The sequence below is a fragment of the Bos indicus genome, chromosome 8, assembly GCF_029378745.1.
Source record: "Bos indicus isolate NIAB-ARS_2022 breed Sahiwal x Tharparkar chromosome 8, NIAB-ARS_B.indTharparkar_mat_pri_1.0, whole genome shotgun sequence".
NCBI lineage: Eukaryota > Metazoa > Chordata > Mammalia > Artiodactyla > Bovidae > Bos > Bos indicus.
In genome coordinates, this window is record NC_091767.1 from 45,820,301 (window position 1) to 45,841,393 (window position 21,093).

The window sequence follows — 21,093 nt, forward strand, 5'->3', positions numbered from 1 at the left end:
ACTGTTTGATCTTCTACCTGGGTTCTCCTGGGTTGATCAAGATAAAATTATATGATGAGATGATTTAGCAAAGCCTACAGTGCATTGCCCAGAAAGACAAGAAACAGGGAAACAGAGACAAGAACTTGGAAGACTACAGGAAGAAGGCAGGTTCGGCTAGCACACGTCAACGAGCAAAAGCTAATGATCTGAAACAACAGCCTTTGACACTAAAAATTCATACTTTTCTTCTATGCAAGATCATCATTTATCTTCCCCATACAGAATTAGTTACGTATTGGCTCAATTATACATTTCTGTGTGCCAGAATATACACAATATAGCTTTGTTAGGCAAAATAATAACAACTTCATGGATTCACATGGTGCTACTTTGTAACTTAATGTCACTGAAAACTACAGTAGGGTAATGGAGAATGAAAGGGGATCTACCAACAGATCAATGTCTTACCTTTAAATTTATGCCTAACCTATGCCTTTAAATTTTTGCCATAAACTTAATAAACATAGCCTTATAATTAATAAATAAATATCAGTGGACTAACTGATTGAAACACAGGAAGTAGAAAATACTTCACATTAAATCTTCAAATCAGATTCTTTTTCCTACTGGTCTAAACAGGGAAAGTGCTATTAACCTGTAATGACAATACATTAAGGACAATGCCAAGAGGAACACAAGGAAATCAATATGTCACTTTTGGCAACACTGTTCTCTACTAAGAGATTTTTTTCATTCAACTGGAAGCTTTCTGAGTAAAGGAAACATGTATTATGCATCTTTTTATCCTCCACAGTACTTAGAGCAGCTTCTGGTATGAGTAAGCCCGTAGTAATGGCTACTGAACTTATAATTAAAATTCTCTAAGGAACACAGTTTTTATTCAAAATTAGCCACCAGGCATACCAAGACATTTAAGGTACTGGTGTATGTGGGAAGAGAAAGGAGCTTTACAGAAATCGTCAAAAATATGATCTTGGATGAGTATTCTCCAAAAAAGTGAGAACTCAGGTCTCTCTTTTACCTAAAATATAAACAGAATTTGTGTACATGTAGGCTTAGCAGCCTCTGGAGAAGGAAATGGCACCCCACTGCAGTATTCTTGCCTGGAGAATCCCATGGACAGAGGAGCCTGGTGGGCTACAGTTCATAGGGTCTCAGAGTCAGACACGACTGAAGCGACTTACCAGACACAGGGGGAAAACAAGGAAAAGACACCAGGTGGGATGAACAGGGATTGTCTGATGCAGCAAAGAAGTTTCTCTGCAGAGAAGCAGAAGAAAGGAAGGCTGGGATGATTTTCTTTTGCTCATTTCAGCACAGAACAGGACACAGAGGGCCAGAGCTTAACTGGGATCACAGTACAAGAGCACCACCGTAAACCACTGAGCCGCTTCACAGTATTACCACCACCATCAAACCTTGGTTATCTCACATGAACTGTTACTAAATGAGTTCTGTTGCTCATAACTTACTTAAGGATTAGAAACCAAAGAATCAGAGCTTGTAGGGACTAGAGTTCACTTCACAAATTTTCAAACCTTTTTTACTCATATATTTTCTTCAAATACCTTACAAATGACTCTAGTACATTAAAAAAAAAATCAGAAGTAGGGAACCTGGCACCATGGTTGAAGTACCTTCCAGAGAATCACAATGGATGCAAAATTAGAAAATGAGTGATGAGTCCAAACTCATTTGACAGAGAAGTTAAGAGCCTGCCCAGTCAATGAATGAAAAAGCCAGAACTAGAATCCAGGAATGTCAACATCACAGAGGGTTCTTCCTACAATACTTCATGCTGCTTCTGAAAAATCAAAGAAAAAGGACAGTCTCAATACTTACCATCTTTGTTCAGCCACTGCTTTCTTGTTCTGTACAAAAGGAGCTTGTTGTGGACATACGGTAAAAGGAACTTGACACACCAGCTCTCCACACCAAGTTTGTTTTCAACCAGGACTATGGGACTCCGGTTATACCTAGCTTCAGGACATGGGATCAGGCCAATTTCATCTCTTAATATGTAAAACATAAAAAGAATTAAAGGTAAGAATACTAACTTTAAAAAAATTTTTCAAATCCTACAGAGTATTAAAAAACTGCACGTATTTCCTTTTCTTACAAATATTCAGTTCACCCACTGGATTGGGAGAATTTAAAAATTTCCTAATACTCACAAGAGTATGGAAAAAATACTATTTGTACTTGTAGTGACAGGAATGAAAGCTGGTCTAATCTTTGAATAGAGATTTGAAAATATCTGTCAATTTTTAAAGTACATATACACTTTGACACAGCAATTCTACTGGTCAGAAATTATCCTATGCCAAGATATAAGAATTCATTGGCTATTCATAGCAACATTGCAATAAAACTTGTTAATACTCTAAATGTGTATCAAACAATGTAAGACTGGTAAAATAAACATGGGCCATCCATGTGATACAGTGGTAAAAAAAAAAATGAGGTAAATCTGCATATGCTGGTATGGAAAGGGTGCGAAGATGTATGACACAAAAAAAGCAAAATGCCAAACACAGTGTACAGCACAAAGCCCTTTTAAAAAGATACAGAGTTGCATTAAAAATTTCCTTTGTATAATCTTTTAAAAAGATACAGAGTTGCATTAAAAATTTTCTTGGAAGGATACCAAGAATCTTTGGGAGAGAGGGTTTTATTTTTATATAGTTTAAATTTTCTAATTATTTGTGCATATTAGCTTTGTTTTTTTAAAAATGTCAAAATGTATTTATGCTTGCCTGCTAACAAATATATGTAGGCCAAATCACTAATAAAATTATATTATCAGTGAGACTGTGAGCCATTTTTTGTCTTCTTTATAATCCTTTACACATTTCTAAAATAAAAATATATGCTAATAAATGTTGTTAAACCACAAATATTTCAAGATTTGATCATTTTCCTCTATGGTGGCCTCGAAATCCATTGATTCACCTCAACTTAAACTGAAAATTTACATTATTGGCAGAGATTTAACAAACAAGAGGGAGAGGACATATGTATACCTCTGGCTGATTCATGTTGATGTTTGGCAGAAAACATCAAAATTCTGTAAAGCAATTATCCTTCAGCTAAAAAATAAATACATTTTTAAAAATTTGATAACGTGGGGGAAAAAAAAAAAAACAATACATAGGGCAGTTGACTTACACAGTAAATGAACCAACAAACACCAAAATGTTTTTGTAAAACTTGTACACATGCCTTTCAACTATATAGAATTTATAGTTCTCATCTATAAACATCCTTTCTCAAACAGTATGTTCTTCCCTTAATTAATGAATAACAAAAAGCCTTTTAACAAGAGCAGTTGACATAAATACTTTTAGAGTGTCTAAGCAGATTTTTTAAAATGTGTTTTTAAAAAAACAGAATAAAGAACTGTTTTTCAGAGCTTGTGTGTGACATTATCTATCATGCTCTTGGCTTCCTCTGCCAAAAGTGTGTTGGCTGATAGATGCAAAGAGGAAACTTGTTCGATTACAGATTATAAGAAAAGACTCCTTTTTTTTGGTTAGGTCACCATCACAAGCTGGTGGGAGGCTGTGGAACTAAAATAAAATCCATCCTGGAAACTCTTAACTGCATAGTTCAGAAGTAACCTACTTTCTACTGATCACTTCTTTAGTGACACAGGCATATATCAGTAAAAGAGGGTGTGCTAGGGGTTGCAAGTCACTATTCTTTCAAGCTGATCTAACTCCCAAGAAGACTTTGGGACCTAAGGCTTTTTGTCCTGACAACTTACTCAGCTGATTCAGGGTGTTTTGGTACACCTGAATATGCCAATATTACCTAAACATCTTCTGAATACTACAATGAATTAGATACTGCATTAGGTTCTGAAAATGCAAAAAATGAATAAAATAAGGTGGTCCCAGACTACACAAAGCTGATGGTTTTGCTGGGGAGTTGTGTCAATATCTGTAATAAAATGTTAACACACTTTGCCATTCCAGTAATATAGATAAGGTTTTTAGGAAGAATAGGGCAATAATGATGAGGGCATCTAAGGCCAATGTCCAGTATTTCTAAATATATTTTTGTATTTGGTGATATGAAATCTAATCTAACTCACTACTGGGATAACTAGCCACATGGTCTATAACTGACTAAATACATGATTGAATTGCTGATATTTTCTGGGGTTCAGGTGTTACTATGTAAAATATTTGTTTAAAAACAAATAGACTTATAGTAAAGAAAATAATAAACTCAGTGTAATTATTTCAAGAAAGTCTGTTTTCTAAGATCTAACAACCACTTACAACTTAAAAAGCTGCAAAAGTCAATATGAATGTTAGAGTAACAGGAATAAAAGAATTCTAGCTTCTGGGTACAGTCCATTTTGGGGGAGTATTTTTTACTTAAATTCACAATGTAAAAACCTGCCTTGTTCACGACACCAAACATAAAATGCCCAACTAACAAACTGGTACCTAAATGAAAGGACAGAACCATTTGCACAAATAAAAAACACATTTCTTTAGTTTGGCTACTATTCTTCCAAGAAATGCTTTTACAAAACAAGAATGCCTTGGATATAGCAGGTGGCCAACAACTGCTACTGAAATGCTGATTATCAGTGCACTTCAGTGTTATATTCGAATAAACAGTTTTCAAAGACTACTGCTTCTTGACTCTCCAAAAGAACATTACCTCTGACTTCCTTCTAATGCAGGTCCGAATCCTAGTTCTGTCAATATGATATAAATACATCTCTCTCTGTATATATCATTATCTCTGTCTCCTATCATTTGGCCCCAGCAGACCTCCATTTTTTTTCATTTGTAAAATGGAAGTATTACATTATATTTCTAAATAAGGAAAACAGGCTGCTAGGTTTCATCCAGCTTTCAAAGTTTATAACCTAGAAACCCAAAAACTATTCTCATGCAAAGAGAATGAAAATGGTCATATCAGGGAATACAAAGCACTAGGGTGGGGGTTGGGGGACAGGGATAAAAACATTAGAAGAGAGGTAGCAGGATGCATAGACCTTAGTCTCCATTCTACCACTGATCAATGTGGACCTGAGTAGGCACACATCAGTATCCTCATCTGAAATACAGGAATGACAACCCTTTCCCTGCCACTTATGAAAGCAAGTAATACAATGTAAAGGATGTGGTAAGCTACAAAGTATCAGGCAAAGATGAAGTATATTATCATTAATTCAGTTAAGAGCCTGAAGTCAACCAGAAAAGTTCATTGGTTAGCAGATAATAGGAAGCTAAAGCAAAGAAAGCTAATAAGCCTTTGTCAAGTTATTTGACCCTAAGATACAGTGCTATGCTGCTTCCTAAAAATATAACATGTACTTTATAAAGGCAGGTAGGTCAGTAAGATTCCAAATAAGTGTGTTTGACTTCAGACTTCGCCTATGCCTAGTCCCACTTTTTTTCAGACACTTTAGAATTCCAGAATCATTCTGAAATTGGAAGGGGCTTCATTCCTCCAGTCTCTCATTTTGTCAGATGAGGAAACAGATCCACTAAGGTTAAGTGATTAACCAAGGTCACAGTGCTTATGGCTTAATTCAAAATCTTAGTCACTCCACATTATATGGTTCAGTTTTACTATTTGGGGACTATCCTTCCCTCACCAATAGGAAGCTGGTAAATACTACTTTTATAAATAATTGGACCTATTCCAGCTTAAGTGATGTTTCTGAAAAGTAGAGATAAGAGACGCTCTCTAAACATGAGGAATAAGGTCAGTCTTATGTCTCCATCTAGATCTGCGCTGTGCAATACAGTTGTCACCAGGCATGTGTGCCCATTATGTATGAATCAATCAAAATTAAATAAAATTTAAATTTTAGTTCTTCTTTCACACTAGCCACATTTCAAGCACTCAACAGCTATATATGGCTAGTGGCTATGATTTGGATAGGACAGATTAAGAACCTTTCCACCATTATAGGTATTTCTGTAAGTGCCTAAGTATAAGAACTGTATTTTATACTTCCTATTTCTTTTTTTAAAATTTATTTTAGTTGGAGGCTAATTTTTACTTTACAATATTGTAGTGGTTTTTGCCATACATTGATATGAATCAGCCATGGGTTTACATGTGTTCCCCATCCTCAATTACCCCCCACCTCCCTCCCCATCACATGCCTCTGGGTCATCCCAGTGCACCAGCCCTGAGCACCCAGTCTCATGCATCAGCAGAAAAGATGGTAGCTCATAAACAATAAGAGTTCAATCAATATTACAGTAATAAAAATTAGTAACTTTCTGGACAAGAGAACTTTGACATGACTCTAACTGCACTGTAAAAAGCTGCCCTTCACATTAGCAGTGTCTGTCAGTTCAGTTCAGTCGCTCAGTCACATCCAACTCTTTGCAATCCCATGAACTTCAGCACACCAGGTTTCCCTGTCCATCACCAACTCCCGGAGCCTACTTAAACTCATATCCATCGCGTTGGTGATGCCATCCAACCATCTCATCCTCTGTCGTTCCCTTCTCCTCCCACCTTCAATCTTTCCCAGCATCAGGATCTTTTCCAATGAGTCGGTTCTTTGCATCAGGTAGCCAAAGTCCGCACATTAAGCTAATACCTGTTCTCTGGGTCAAGCCGTCTGTTGTTTTTCCAAAGTATTCTCTAGGAGTCAACCATACAAACATTTGCATGGTATTTTTCAGTTTATAAAGTGTTTCACATTCATCATTCAGTTGGCCAATATATTTTCTAAGCAACACAGGGATTCAAGTTAAGTCTAATATTTATAGTAGTTAAGTCTGTAGTGGCAACTAAGGGCAAGACACTGTGTGAGGTAATTTTCCTGTTTTTAGGCTGAGAAGGGGTAACCTATCCATGCTGCTGCTGCTAAGTCACTTCAGTCGTGTCCGACTCTGTGTGACCCCATAGACGGCAGCCCACCAGGCTCCCCCATCCCTGGGATTCTCCAGGCAAGAACACTGGAGTGGGTTGCCATTTCCTTCTCCAATGCATGAAAGTGAAAAGTGCAAGTGAAGTCACTCAGTCGTGTCTGACCCTCAGCGACCCCATGGACTGCAGCCTACCAGGCTCCTCCGTCCATGGGATTTTCCAGGCAAAAGTACTGGAGTGGGGTGCCATTGCCTTCTCCGAACCTATCCATACCCACCAGTAATAAAATCCACATTTCACCCACTGCATCTTCAACTCCTACTGGTTAGAAATTTTCAGAGACAAAGTCAATATGTTTACTACAGTAAATGTTGTCCAATAAAATTACAATCTTATGTTTGTAGGAAAGAGGAAAACAAAAAAAAAAAAAAAAAAAAACTTTTTTTTATAATACTGAACAATATAATTAAGTACTAATTTTGATGTTAACTAGTGCTTTTTCTTTTAACTAGAAATAGACCCTTTACATTTTGGAAGTAAAAGCGTTAGTTAGATGAGGGGAAGAACTATGAACAATTCTGAAAAGTCCAAATGTCCAAACACATTTTTAAAGTTACACTGTAATACTACTGAAGACATTGTTACTACGGGGAATATGCACTAATATATAGCTGAATATTAAATAACAAGTTAAGCTATTTACATTTTTCAGTTCTACATCATTATTTCATATTATTTCTAATGCCCAACTTATTTCAAGCTTTAAAATATTGTATGACCCAAATGCTTATTAACAATTTTAAGTTATGCATTGACAGTACATCGATGAGATCTCATCATAAAAATGCAACTGGGAGGGGGCAATTAAAATCATTTATGAGTTTTAATAAAAGCGCTTCCCAGGTGGCTCAATGCTAAAGAATGCCTGCCTCCCAATACAAGAGACTTGGGGTTCAATCCCAGGATCTCGAAGATTCCCAAGAGAAGGAAATGGCAACCCACTCCAGTATTCTTGCCTGGGAAATCCCATGAACAGAGGAGCCTAGCAGGCTACAGTCCATGGGGTTGCAAAGAGTCTGACACAACTTAGCGACTAGAACAAGAAGCTTCAATAAATTATGATCCAGAAGAATTGGGATGTGTTCCAAACTGCATTGTGTCAACCTGCCAGGCCAATGAACACTCAATCTCAGGTTTTTCAAACTAAGATGAATACTGTACATTAGAATTCTTTCTAACCTCCTCCTTAATTTATTTAAGAAATTAATTCTTTAAGAAAAATAACCCCAAATGATAAGAAAACAGGCCCTTCGTTTGTCCAATTTTTTTTCTTGAGGATGTCTCTTATTTGCAATAAAGCTCTCATTCTCAAAAAGGAACTGAAAGACTGATATACAACAAGGCATCAAAGCATTCTTTAGAAGGCCCAGTACCCTCTATGGTTACTGCCAGGAAATGATTCCAAACACTCTCATTCTGAAAAAAGGCACCAGTCACAAGGGGAAAGGAAGTGGATGCTGTCAGAGGTGGCAGGTGTGTTTTGAGGCCAGCAGTGTCCTGTTTTTAATGAGGCACAGCTGCACGTCTCCAATTGTGTGCCCCAAGGGAGCAAGACATCTGAGAGCATCACCTTGAAGGAAAAGAACATTTCATTTAGATGAAGGTTTGGCATCTCTTTTAAGCAGAAAAACTGAAGGAGTTAGAATGCTTAAAAAGAATAATTCATGCGTTCCAGTTTAAAGAACAACAACAACAAAAATAAACTCCACAAGCAATTAGATAAAGTGAAAATAATGTATTAATAAAACGGGACTCCCTGTTTATTTCTTTTGAGGAGAGGAAAGGAAGGACAAGAAAAGAGCTACACTCTTGGTTCTTCCTTATTCTTTTGTATAATGTGTAAATATATCTCTCCTTTAATACTTTCCTTTTTACTGGTTACATAAAAACAGAAGTATCAGAGTGAATAGTTTCTTCTGGGATCTTCCCGGAGAGCTCTTAAGTAAAATGGAAAGGAAGGAGGGAAAAGATACATGTGCCAGTTTCTGTGGTGTCCTACTTAAAGAGGGTAGCAGCTTTTGAATTAAAAAAAAAAAAAAAAAAAGAATATGCTCCCTGCAACTATGAATCAACTAATGCTAAAAAGTATCAAGGTTTCTTTCATTTACTTTACACCACACAACCTGCGCTTACTGAAGCCACACTCTTGAGAATGCCCTGTTAACCTTTTAAACAAAATGCTTCATCGAAATCCCTCTATAATCTTAGGACAAGTGAGGGCAAAGTCAAAAGCAGCCTCAAACTACCTTGAGCTAGTAAACTGAGGGGTTTTTGCACCACAGAGAAGAAGATGATCGGTAACCCCTTCTTACCAAGGTCCGGGATGAACCTCAAGAGCTGTGTTAACAAAGCACATAACAGACCACACCGAGTGCCTGAAACGGATGTAGGACGTGGACACACGGGTGAAATCTTTCGAGTTTCGTGAACTCCTGGGAAAAGGGTTGGAGGGAGGAGAACCAAACAAAGTCACTACGATTTGATTTTCCGAGGTCACTTCTAAGGATGAGCCCGCGAGCGAGTTCCGGTAGCGGAAAGCTGGCCCCGCGGCGGCCGACAGCGGTCGGGGACCGACCAGGTTCCATCCGCTCTAGCGAGGAGGGCGCGGGCCAGGACCCGCCATCGGAGGTCAGCTCCAGGCTTGACCCCGCCCCCGCCCGTCCCCGACGACCCCCGCAAGCCGCGGAGGCGGGGGCATAGTCGGCGCGCGACTCACATGTGCGGGTTTCTCCTGAAGGCATTGGTGATGTCCTTCACCACCCGCTGCACCAGCACCGCCACCTCTTCGCTCGTCTCAGCCATGTTGGCGGCGGCCGCGGCGGCTCGGGCGCGCCTCCGGGAGAGCGCCGAGCAGCCCGCGGGAGTTCCGCGGGGAGCGCGCGCGTGTGCGCCGGTTTGGCCGCGCCCCGCCCCCACCGCCGAGGCCGCCGCAGAGCACTTCCGGGTCAGGCCGCCGGCGTTAAGGGTGTGGTCGTTAACCGGGCTAGAGTAGGGTGTTTGGTCGCGGACTTCCTCTAGGCAGCGAGTTTCAAAGCGTCCGAGGTTATGCTGAAGATTCATTTGCAAAGTTACCTCAGGTCGCTGTTTCCACACATTTTATTTTAATTTCTAGTCCACTCGAGGCCGTGGAGTGAGGGGTCCTAAGGTCACTTCCAGAGCCGGAGTCTGGCCTGAGCACCCTGCCCAGACCACCAGTCTTCAGCCTCCTCAGGCCTTGAGGAAAGGAGCCGGTCCCCAAATGCTCATGGAGAAAAGTTCAACTGAGAGTGAAGGTTCTCTTAAACAGTTAGTCCCTTGACGTTCTGAGAGTTCGTTCCCTTTATCGGAATAAGTTGGAGGGATGAGGCCGTTCAGAGACGCTCTTGGTGAAATGAGTCCCAGTGGGACTATATTGGTGACCTTTTGTAACTCCGTGCCAGTTTCGGCCACTGAGCAGCCGTTTTCAAAAAGTTAATTTTAAAAAGTTAATAAATGGATTAAAGGAAGAAGGAGAAAAGTAAAGTAAAGTTATTTGCTCTTTCCATATAGGGAGTTGAAGTACAGAGCTATTTTAGAATTTTTTACTTTGTACTTTGTGTTGCACATCCTTTGATGTCCTTTAAACACTGCATTTTAATTTTGGAGTTTAAAAACAAAGTCCTTGGCAAAGTTTGCTCTTAATAGCTATTTGCCTTCCTACAAACAATTTGTGTAAGAAAAACTCTTGCAGGTAGGGGGACCCTCTTCTAGGGCCTGCGAGTTGGCTCTTGTCTAACATGCAGAAATGTCAGAGGACACACACATGATGAGGAAGCAAGAGACTTCTTGGGAAGGGGCGCCCTGGGTGGAGAACAGCAGTGTAAGGGAATCCAGGAGGGTTGCTTTGCCATAGTCTGGGATTTTTGGTGATAGGATTAGTTTCAGGGTTGTCTTTGGCCAACCATTGTCACTCGAGGTCCTTCCTCGTGACGCCCGCATCACTCAGGCAAGAAGGATTCCAGCATGGAGGATTCTGAGATGTTGGTAGGACATATGGACTCTTGTCTCTTTATGACCTTTTCCGAATTCTTCTAGTTTGGTGGTGGCTTATTCCATGTTTCTTATAACTCATGCAAATGGTTACTGTGGCCCCTGGCCAGGATGGGCATTTTTCAGTCAGTGTTGCCCCTAACAAGGCTGGCTTTTTAGTCCATTTGGATTTTGAAATGCAATAATTCAAAATTTCATATATCAGATTTTCTTTCAGTCTTTGTGTTAGAAAAATCCAGCTGCTTTTGGTTCAGGTATTTTTACTTAAACCTTGAAATCTTGCCTATTAGAAACTTTTGTTCTTAAAGCAAATTCAGAATCTGTTATGTAGAGCATTTGAAGTAGGTTTGAAGATTTCGAAAGTAAAATTGTTCATTGGATGCAAAATTATAAAGCAATGAATGAGAAATAGGTATTAATCATATTGATTTGTATCCCTGCTGCTGCTAAATCGCTTCAGTCGTCTCCGACTCTACGTGACCCCATAGACGGCAGCCCACCAGGCTCCCCCGTCCCTCGGATTCTCCAGGCAAGAACACTGGAGTGGGTTGCCATTTCCTTCTCCAATGCATGAAAGTTTAAAGTGAAAGTGAAGTCGCTCAGTCGTGTCCAACTCTTAGTGACCCCATGGACTGAAGCCTACCAGGCACCTCCATCCATGGGATTTTCCAGGCAGGAGTACTGGAGTGGGGTGCCATTGCCTTCTGCATAGACATTGGCCTTCTGGTTTTAAAAGAAATGATAGAGAAATTTCATAAAATTGTAGAAAAGCAAGATGGACAGGTTTGATTTAGTAAAGTCAAACAAACTTTAACCTATTGACAGGTTCTCAAATGAGGCAGTGAAGTGAATTTGTGTTTAGATTCCAAGGCCAAAGACAACTTCAAATGTCCTAATTACTCTTAAAATGAAATACAGATGTTGAAATGGTTTGAGTTCACTGATAAGTTTTCTTCATATTCAATTAATCAGAGCCCTGCATCCTTTCCTAATCAAAGTGGAAATAAATCCTGACTTCTGGGGCAGAGCTTAATGGAACACACTCATAAATATGACATTTTTAAAAATAATTCATTTTTATCTTAAAAATTAGTGTGACTTTTGTATTTCATTCTACTCTTTTTAAGAGGAAAAACTAACAAACTTTGTCCCTAAATTCTGAAAGGAAATTGATACTCCAAAAAGACAATTCCTCTGAATGATTTTGTATGTCCACTTCCCACATGCATGACACATGCACATACACACACTATTGGTACTCATTTGAAAGGTATGAATTATATGTCTCATGTTTCTTCTAAGAGTTCATGAGTCGTTTCAACCAATTATTAAAGATATGCTATGTTTAGAACTTGAATTTTTTATAGTTAGAACATACTAGAGCTCTGTCCAAACCCCGCCTTTTTTGCAGATAAGGAAGCTGAGGTTCAAATAATTGAAATTCATGTGATTTCAATAATGATATGTTTATAAGACTGTGTGTGTGTGTGTGTGTGCATGTTAAGTCGCTTCAGTCGTGTCTGACTCTTTGCAACCCTGTAGACCATAGCCCACCAGGCTTCTCAGTCCGTGGGATCCTCCAGGCATGAATACTGGGGTGAATTCCCTTGCCTTCCTCCCGGGCATCTTCCTAATCCAGGGACAAGAAACTTTGTAATCCAGGGATAAGAAACTGCATTGGTAGATGGGTTCTTTACCACTAGTGCTACCTGAGGAACATGAGGATATGATAAATTTAGCATGATTTTGCTGAAGGAGTCAAAGATTTATGTTTAAGAATCTGTAAAATACACTTACTAATATTGAAATATTGTAAATAGCTTAAATGAAATGCTCAATATTGGAGATTGATTAAATTATAGTAAATCTATGTGATAAAATAGTTTAGTCATTTAAAAGCTCATTGTAACTAGGACAGTATGTACCAAACTCTTAGGCAAGGTAAATTTAAAGGAGAATTTTACTTTCTAAGTAACACAAAGAACAAAATAAAATTTTTGTAATTGAATAAAAATGTTTTCAAAGTATACTTTAATAAAAACATGTATATATTTATTTGTTAATTATTTAACAATCTCTTATTATGCTTATTAATTTTCTTAGAGATTGATTTTTAAGTGACCATGACTCCTGTAACTCCCTCATACTGCCCCCAATTATGCCTTTCATAGCTTAGAAGACTTATTTGACAGTCCTATGAATGTACTTGATAATCCTTCCATACACCACCAAAATCATTCTTTTTGTATTTTAGAAGAATATTTGATGATGGGGAAAGGTGTGTGTGTGTGTGTGTGTGTGTATATATAAAATAAATGACAAGTACCAAAACAACATACAAGACAGTTATAGACAAAAATTATGCAATAGTCGATCTAAGAAAGAAATGGAAAATTTTATTCAAGCCAATGACTGAGCACACACACACACAGACACATTACACACAGACACACAGATACATTACATGTTAAACGATTTATCATAGACAGTTTACATAATCCAGTTCTGCACATACAAAATAAATAATGAGTCATGGGTCATCATGGCCCCTCACAAGATTAAGAAGGAAGGTTATTTCTTAAGAAGTTGTGACTCTGTGAAATTAATAAGTAACATCTCCTAAGGAGGTCTGGCTAACACAAATTCACAGCACATGCTAAGGAGAGGGAGGAAGCCCAAACAGGCAAAGAAAAATTTTATGTTTAAGTATTTCTCATCTAGCCTTAAAAATGAATTTTATTTCATCATATATGAAACAAATTATACATCATATTTATATGTATTAGACTGGGATGTTATAAACTAAAATGTTAGCAATAGTTATCTCCATATGATAGAACTACTATAGATGATTAGGACCTATAAATATAGATTCTTTATATTACTCTGGATGTTCGAAACTTTCTAGAGTAAAAAATCTAATGTGAAGCACTATACAAATTATTGCTTATTTCTATGAGTAGACACATCAGTATTAAAACATAGTAGTAAAGCTAATACTAATTTTCAAAACAGAACTCTATTGTTTAATATTCTAAAGAGAATTATACCACTATTACAATTAGTTTCCTAGTTAAAATATGAACTTTTTTTTAACATATCAGAAAGTAGATAAATGTTATAAAGATGCTAATCATGTTGATGACTTTAAATGATCAGTTGTTAGAATCCATGATGATAGAGGAATGAAGATACTAGTAGCATAGTGTGGTTTTTGTTGCTGAGTAAAGTGCTGTTTTATATTTATTGATATTTAATAGTTCCAAAATGTTATTCTTTATCTTCTTCCTATCTATAGGCCCATGATGTAATCTTCAGAAAAGAACAAGAGAAAATATCTGGAGAGAAAAAGAGCCAATCCAGGCCTTGCATATGGAAATGGCTAGGGATATGGGTATGTCTCCATGATGGATTCAATGTTTCTCATGTACAGAAGATATCAAAATTTTTGTAGGGATTTCTTATGCCGTTTAATGGATGACTAAAGAAAAGAAGTATCCAAATATGAGTACATTCTTAAGGAGTTATTTTTTGCTTTATGTTTTTCTTATTCTTCAGTGTAAATATGATAATAATGTAAACCATAGACTTAGGTTTAAAAAATCATAACTGAAAATTTAGGAAAGTAGTAAAAGCTTTAATTTTACTACAGAAGAGGTTTACTCTGAGTCTTCCTCAGTAACTGCCTGAAAGTAAGAGAGGGCTATATTTCCTCTTCTTTCATCTCACTTCTTTTTTGGTATCTTTTTTCCTTTTTCTGGCTGTATGTCATGTGGGATCTTAGTTCCCAGACCAGGGATCGAACCCCATCCCATGCATTGGCAGGCAGATTCTTAACCACTGGACCACCAGGGAAATCCCCATCTCACTTCTTAAGCTAATTTTTCAACTCAGATTTTATACAAAAATGTACTTTATTTCTCAGTTTCTTTCTGTTTCCATGTTTTAAGCCACTTCTGAGACTTAACAAAATTAACAACAGGCCAAAATCACCCATAGGAAATGATGAAATTTCTTTATTAAATGATGAATTATGCTCTAACTTGTATTAATAGTATAATATTTATAGAAACTGACAGTCTGAGTGTTAGGAAAGAATGCCAAACAGTTATTCCCCAATTAACATCTTCTGGCTTTAGGCACTTGAATTTCTATGGAGAGTCCTCAAGAAAATTGGAGATGTAAAGGGAACATTTCATGCAAGGATGGGCATAACAAAGAACAGAAATGGTAAGGACCTAACAAGCAAAAGAGATTAAGAAGAGGTAGCAAGAATACACAGAAGAACTATACAAAAAAGATCTTAGTGACCCAGATAACCATGATGGTGTTGTCACTCACCTAGATCCAGACATCCTGGAGTGTGAGTTAAGTGGGCCTTAGGAAGCATTACTACAAATAAAGCTACTGAAGTTGATGGAATTCCAGCTGAACTATTTCAAATCCTAAAAGATGATGCTATTAAAGTGCTGCCCTCAGTATGTCAGCAAATTTGGAAAACTCAACAGTGTCCAAAGGACTGGAAAAGGTCAGTTTTCATTCCAAATTCCAAAGAAGGGCAATGCCAAAGAACGTTTAAACTACTGTACAATTGCACTCATTCAACATGCTTCAAAATCCTTCAAGCTAGGCTTCAGCAGTACATGAACTGAGAACTTCCAGATGTACAAGCTGGATTTAGAAAGGGCAGAGAAACCAGAAATCAAATTGCCAACGTTCGTTGGCTCATGGAGAAAGCAATGGAATTCCAGAGAAACATCTACTTCTGCATCATCCACTATGCTAAAGTCTTTGACTGTGTGGATCACAATAAACTGTGGAAAATTCTTCAAGAGATGTGAATACCAGACCACCTTACCTGTCTTTTGAGAAACCTCTATGCAGGTCAAGAAGCAACAGTTAGAACTGGACATAGAACAACTGACTGGTTCAAAACTGGGAAAGGAATACAACAAGGCTGTATATTGGCACCCTGCTTATTTAACTTACATGCAGAGTACATCATAAAAAATGCTGGGCTAGATGAATCACAGGCTAGAATCAAGATTGGTGGGAGAAATAGCAGCAACCTCAGATATGTAGATGATACCACTCTAATACCAGAAAGTGAAGCGGATCTAAAGAGCCTCTTGATGAAGGTGAAAGAAGAGAGTGAAAAAACCTGGCTTGAAACTCCATATTCAAAATCTAAAATCATGCCATGTGACCCCAAGACTTTATGGCAAATAGAAGGGGAAAACTAGAAGCAGTGACAGATTTTCTTTTCTTGGGCTCCAAAATCACTGTGGATGGTAACTGCAACCATGAAATTAAAAGACGCTTGCTCCTTGGAAGGAAAGCTTTGACAAACCTAGATAGTGTATTTAAAAGTAGAGACATCACTTTGCTGACAAAGGTCCGTATAGTCAAAGCTATGATTTTTACAGTAGTCATGTACAGATGTGTAAGTTGGACTTTAAGGAAGGCTGAATGCCAAAGAATTGATGCTTTGAAATTGAGGTGCTAGAGAGTCCCTTGGACTGCAAAGAAATCAAACCAGTCAATCCAAAAGGAAATCAACCCTGAATTTTCACTGGAAGGACTGCTGCTGAAGCTGAAGCTCCAATACTTTGGCAATCTGAGGTGAAGAGCTGACTCATTGGAAAAGACCCTGATGCTGGTAAAGATTGAAGGCAAAAGGAGAAAGGGGTGGCAGAGGATAAGATAGATAGCATCACCATACTAAATGAACATTGATTTGAGCAAATTCTGAGAGAGCGCGCAAGACAGAGGATACTGGTGCATTGTAGTCCTTGAGGTTGTAAAGAATCAGACATGAGTTAGAGAGTGAACAACAACAAAAACAGTTCTAACCATATTGTTCCTCAGGGCCCCCAAAAGTCCAATCTACTTATGTCTGTGTCTGAGTGAATAAGGTTTTTCATTGTCATTGATGACATACATTTGAGCCAACAGACCATACTATAATAATAGAACCATCTTTAATAGAAGCTATCTTTTAATCATTTTTTTCATTTTGAAAGTCCTTAGGTATGTTCCTGAAATAGTGCCAACTCAATACCAGCATCAAGAAAGGGTTGGCTCTTTATTACTGGCTCTAACAGAGCTGACAATTCTCTTTATTTTCAATAAGAAAAGTGTTATTTCATTAATTTTTTTCAAGAAGAGGGGTGAAACCATTTTAGAAATTAATTTTATACTCTTCTTTAAAACTTAAATGATTATCTAAGTAGGGTCTAGTGATAAACCTAAATTGTAGAACTTTAATGCAATTTTTCATAGCTAGAACTATTAAATAATTACTTCTAACTTGATGCAATTAAAAAGGTGATTTGTTTATGGTTAGCAGCATCCATCTTCACAGAAAACATTCTATTTAATGAAGTATTTCAATTGAGCAAACATTTGCTGGGTGTCTGCTATATGTATGGCATGTCCACAAAGGTGACATTGATGACCAAAACTAGACCTTGCCTCTCTAAAACAGATTATCTTATTCACCTATAGTCTTCAGTTCAGTTCAGTTCAATCACTCAGTCGTGTCTGACTCTTTGTGATGCCAGGAATCACAGCACGCCAGGCCTCCCTATCCATCACCAACTCTCGGAGTTCACTCAAACTCATGTCCATCGAGTCGGTGATGCCATCCAGACATCTCATCCTCAGTCGTCCCCTTCTCCTCCTGCCCTCAATCCCTCCCAGCATCAGGGTCTTTTCCAATGAGTCAACTCTTCCCATGAGGTGGCCAAAGTATTGGAGTTTCAGCTTCAGCATCAGTCCTTCCAATGAACACCCAGAACTGATCCCCTTACTGGTTGGATCTCCTTGCAGTCCAAGGGACTCTCAAGACTCTTCTCCAACACCACATTTCAAAAGCAACAATTCTTTGGCACTCAGCTTTCTTCACAGTCCAACTCTCACATCCATACATGACCACTGGAAAAACCATAGCCTTGATTAGGCGGACCTTTGTTGGCAAAGTAATATCTCTGCTTTTGAACGTGCTATCTAGGTTGGTCATAACTTTCCTTCCAAGGAGTAAGCGTCTTTTAATTTCATGGCTGCAATCACCATCTGCAGTTATTTGGGAGCCCCCAAAAATAAAGTCTGACACTGTTTCCACTGTTTCCCCATCTATTTCCCATGAAGTGATGGGACCTATAGTCTTATTTAGATGCAAATCTACTTTGCATACCAAGACTTCCTTTTGAAGTAGTGCAAATGAAAACTTCTTAATATCCAAGCGTTAGATATTCTGATCTTTCTGATTGAAAGATCAGTAACTCTCAAAATAGTATGGTTCTAATAAAGGAGATATAATTTATTTAAACAAAATATATTCAGGCTTTTATTTCAAAACTTATATTTGGAAAAATCTAAACTGCTGCCTAATACCTTTTTGAATATGTAAATAAGGCTTTTTCACTTTAAATTATAAACCAGAATTGAAACTCCATGTCATACAATTTAATTTCTTTGTTTTTAAGAGGGAGTTAATTATATATTAGTAGCAATCAAGTGTAGATTTAAAAACCAAGATGACTTTTAACAAACCTAGGTTTATCTTTTTAAACTCTAGGACAGGATTTTACAAGCAAGCTCTCAGTTCATTACTATACATATGTTGGTTTTAAAACTAGAACATACATCTCTAGGATAAGTAATTTTCTAGCCTAGGATATTTTTAAGCTTTTGAGAATTCCTAGAGGAGAATTTGGAGAAGGTGATGGCACCCCACTCCAGTACTCTTGCCTGGAAAATCCAGTGGACAGAGGAGCCTCGTAGGCTGCCGTCCATGGTGTCACGAAGAGTCAGACACGACTGAGCGACTTCACTTTCACTTTTTACTTTCATGCATTGGAGAAGGAAATGGCAACCCACTCCAATATTCTTGCCTGGAGAATCCGAGGGACGGGGGTGCCTGGTGGGCTGCCGTCTATGGGGTCACACAGAGTCGGAAACGACTGAAGAGACTTAGCAGCAGCAGCAGAGTAGAATTTACATTATTTTTGATAGCTATTTGCTAGTAGATATGATATGGAAATCCATGAATTATCTGAATGGGGAAAACTGGTTTACTTTTTCCTAGATTTCCACCCCCTCCCCCCGCTCTTTTTCTACCAACATATAGATTGACTCTGCTGCATGAAGTAGACTGGAACTATAAAGCTCCAAAAGTTGTATTTTGAGGCATCATTGTTGACTCTCTGTGTGTGAGTGAGTGTGTGTCTATATGTGTGCATATATGTGTGCATTTTAAGATCACTCATTTAGAATAGTTTGTTTCATACCACTGGCCACCACTCTATATACTTGAACATAATTAAATTGATATGTTAAAGATATGTTAAGGACTCTATATACTTGAACATAATTAAATTGATACATTAAGGATATCGATGGAAATATTTTAAAGATTATTTTCAATACTTGCCTTCCGTATTAGGCAGAATTCTTAGCTTATTTCTTCTTCTCTTGCTGGTATTGATTGTGCAGGTCATATCTCCAGGCCAAGCCTCTTGCTAACCCCTACAGAACTCCCAAAGTGGTTTTTCTAATACTCTTTACCAACCACCAAAGAAAAACCCAGATTTTTTGCTAATGATACAAAAAGCTTCCACAGTCTGACCAAATCTACCATTTCTGGACTTAATTCTCAATGTTAGACTTTGTGATAGGATTGAATAGACAGATGAGAAGTGGATCTTTAAAAATTCACAGATTATAAACTGGTGCTGCTACTCAGTAGCTGTAATGGCCTGGTTAATGCATAAAGCAGGAATCCTCATGTGATTATGTCCAGTAAACAGGCCTATATTGGTCATAATAAGGAAGCCTGGAATTGCCCTGGGAAAAGAAGATGGGTGTCAGGAAAATGAGCCTTGAAAAATTATAGTAATAGAAAAAGTATAGTAACGTTAATAGGAGGAGGCTCTGCTGATAGTATTACCACTCATGTGTCTGCAGGTAGAGTAAATAATTATAATCCATGTTTTATGCAAAAATACCATCTCTTAATCCTCTATTTTATGTAGTCCTCAAAAATACAATCTTATCCGTATCCTCAATTCATAAGTAAGGAATGAGATGAAATTACTGTATTCAAGATTAAACAGCAAATTAAGTTAAGACTTGCCTCTGTCGCCAGATTGTATGGTCGTCATGAATAAAACATCAAGGTTTACTCTCTGATCCAAGACCAAGGAAATAGAAAGGAACTGTATTACAGTTTCTGGACCTGAGCCTTTCCTAAGTCATCATGAAGCAGCCTCATGTAACTATCTGTACTCTTCATTGTGACAAAACCAAAACAAGAGATCATAGCTGTGTTTACTTTGTGCCTGGCACTGTGTTAAAGTAGCTTTACATATATTGCCTTTAACTATCAGCAATCCTATAAGGTAACTGCTTTGTTTTCCTCCATTATCTAGATGAGGAAAGTAGGGCTTAGAAAAGTGGCTTAACCCAAAGGCACATAATGAGTTAGTGGCTGAGCTGGATCTGGAACCAGATCAACTTTGTGACAGAGCCCATGTTCTTCTGTTGAGCCTCACAACCCAGTGCATGCCTTCCTCTAGAGAATGATTAGAAATTTGGTGAGTTTTTTTTTTAATTGATGATAGCAAACTCTAGAATTCTGAATCACACACAGGATCCCTTCTCTTTTCTCTTTGGCTCAAAGCCACATTGATTAAATGAAAGGGTTTGATGACAACTTGTTTCTTCTTTCATTCTTCTCATATCCCCAAACTTAGCTTCAGTTCAGTTCAGTCACTCTGTCGTGTCTGACTCTGTGACCCCATGAATCGCAGCATGCCAGGCCCCCCTGTCCATCACCAACTCACGGAATTCACTCAAACCCACGTCCATCGATTTGGTGATGCCATCCAGCCATCTCATGCTCTGTCGTCCCCTTCTCCTCCTGCCCCCAATCCCTCCCAGCAACAGAGTCTTTTCCAATGAGTCAACTCTTCGCATGAGGTGGCCAAGTATTGGAGTTTCAGCTTCAGCATTAGTCCTTCCAGTGAACACCCAGGACTGATCTACTTTAGAATGGACTAGTTGGATCTCCTTGAAGTCCAAGGGACTCTCAAGAGTCTTCTCCAACACCACAGTTCAAAAGCGTCAATTCTTAGGTGCTCAGCTTTCTTCACAGTCCAACTC

General features: G+C 38.2%; 2 protein-coding genes across 10 annotated transcripts in view; one reads left to right on the plus strand and one right to left on the minus strand.

The window, feature by feature from the left end:
* Positions 1–9,822, minus strand: part of PTAR1 (protein prenyltransferase alpha subunit repeat containing 1) — a 49,772-nt gene extending 39,950 nt beyond the window's left edge. The window contains exons 1-2 of one of the 5 annotated variants that reach the window (XM_070794627.1): positions 9,638–9,821; positions 1,846–2,015 (exon numbers count right to left, since the gene is read on the minus strand). In XM_070794627.1, the coding sequence (XP_070650728.1) occupies positions 1,846–2,015; positions 9,638–9,723 (256 nt within the window). In that variant the 5' untranslated portion in view covers positions 9,724–9,821. Of the gene's footprint in view, positions 1–1,845; positions 2,016–9,233; positions 9,556–9,637 lie in introns of those variants that run through there. The other 4 variants (XM_070794626.1, XM_070794629.1, XM_070794630.1 and 1 more) reach the window with 4 other exon arrangements.
* Positions 9,823–9,871: 49 nt separating this feature from the next.
* Positions 9,872–21,093, plus strand: part of CFAP95 (cilia and flagella associated protein 95) — a 338,954-nt gene continuing 327,732 nt past the window's right edge. For 2 of the 5 annotated variants that reach the window (XM_070794635.1, XM_070794639.1), the window contains exons 1-2: positions 9,872–9,998; positions 14,228–14,323. The gene's annotated coding sequence lies outside the window, so the exon portion shown is untranslated. Of the gene's footprint in view, positions 10,924–14,227; positions 14,324–21,093 lie in introns of all 5 variants that reach the window. The other 3 variants (XM_070794640.1, XM_070794634.1, XM_070794638.1) reach the window with 3 other exon arrangements.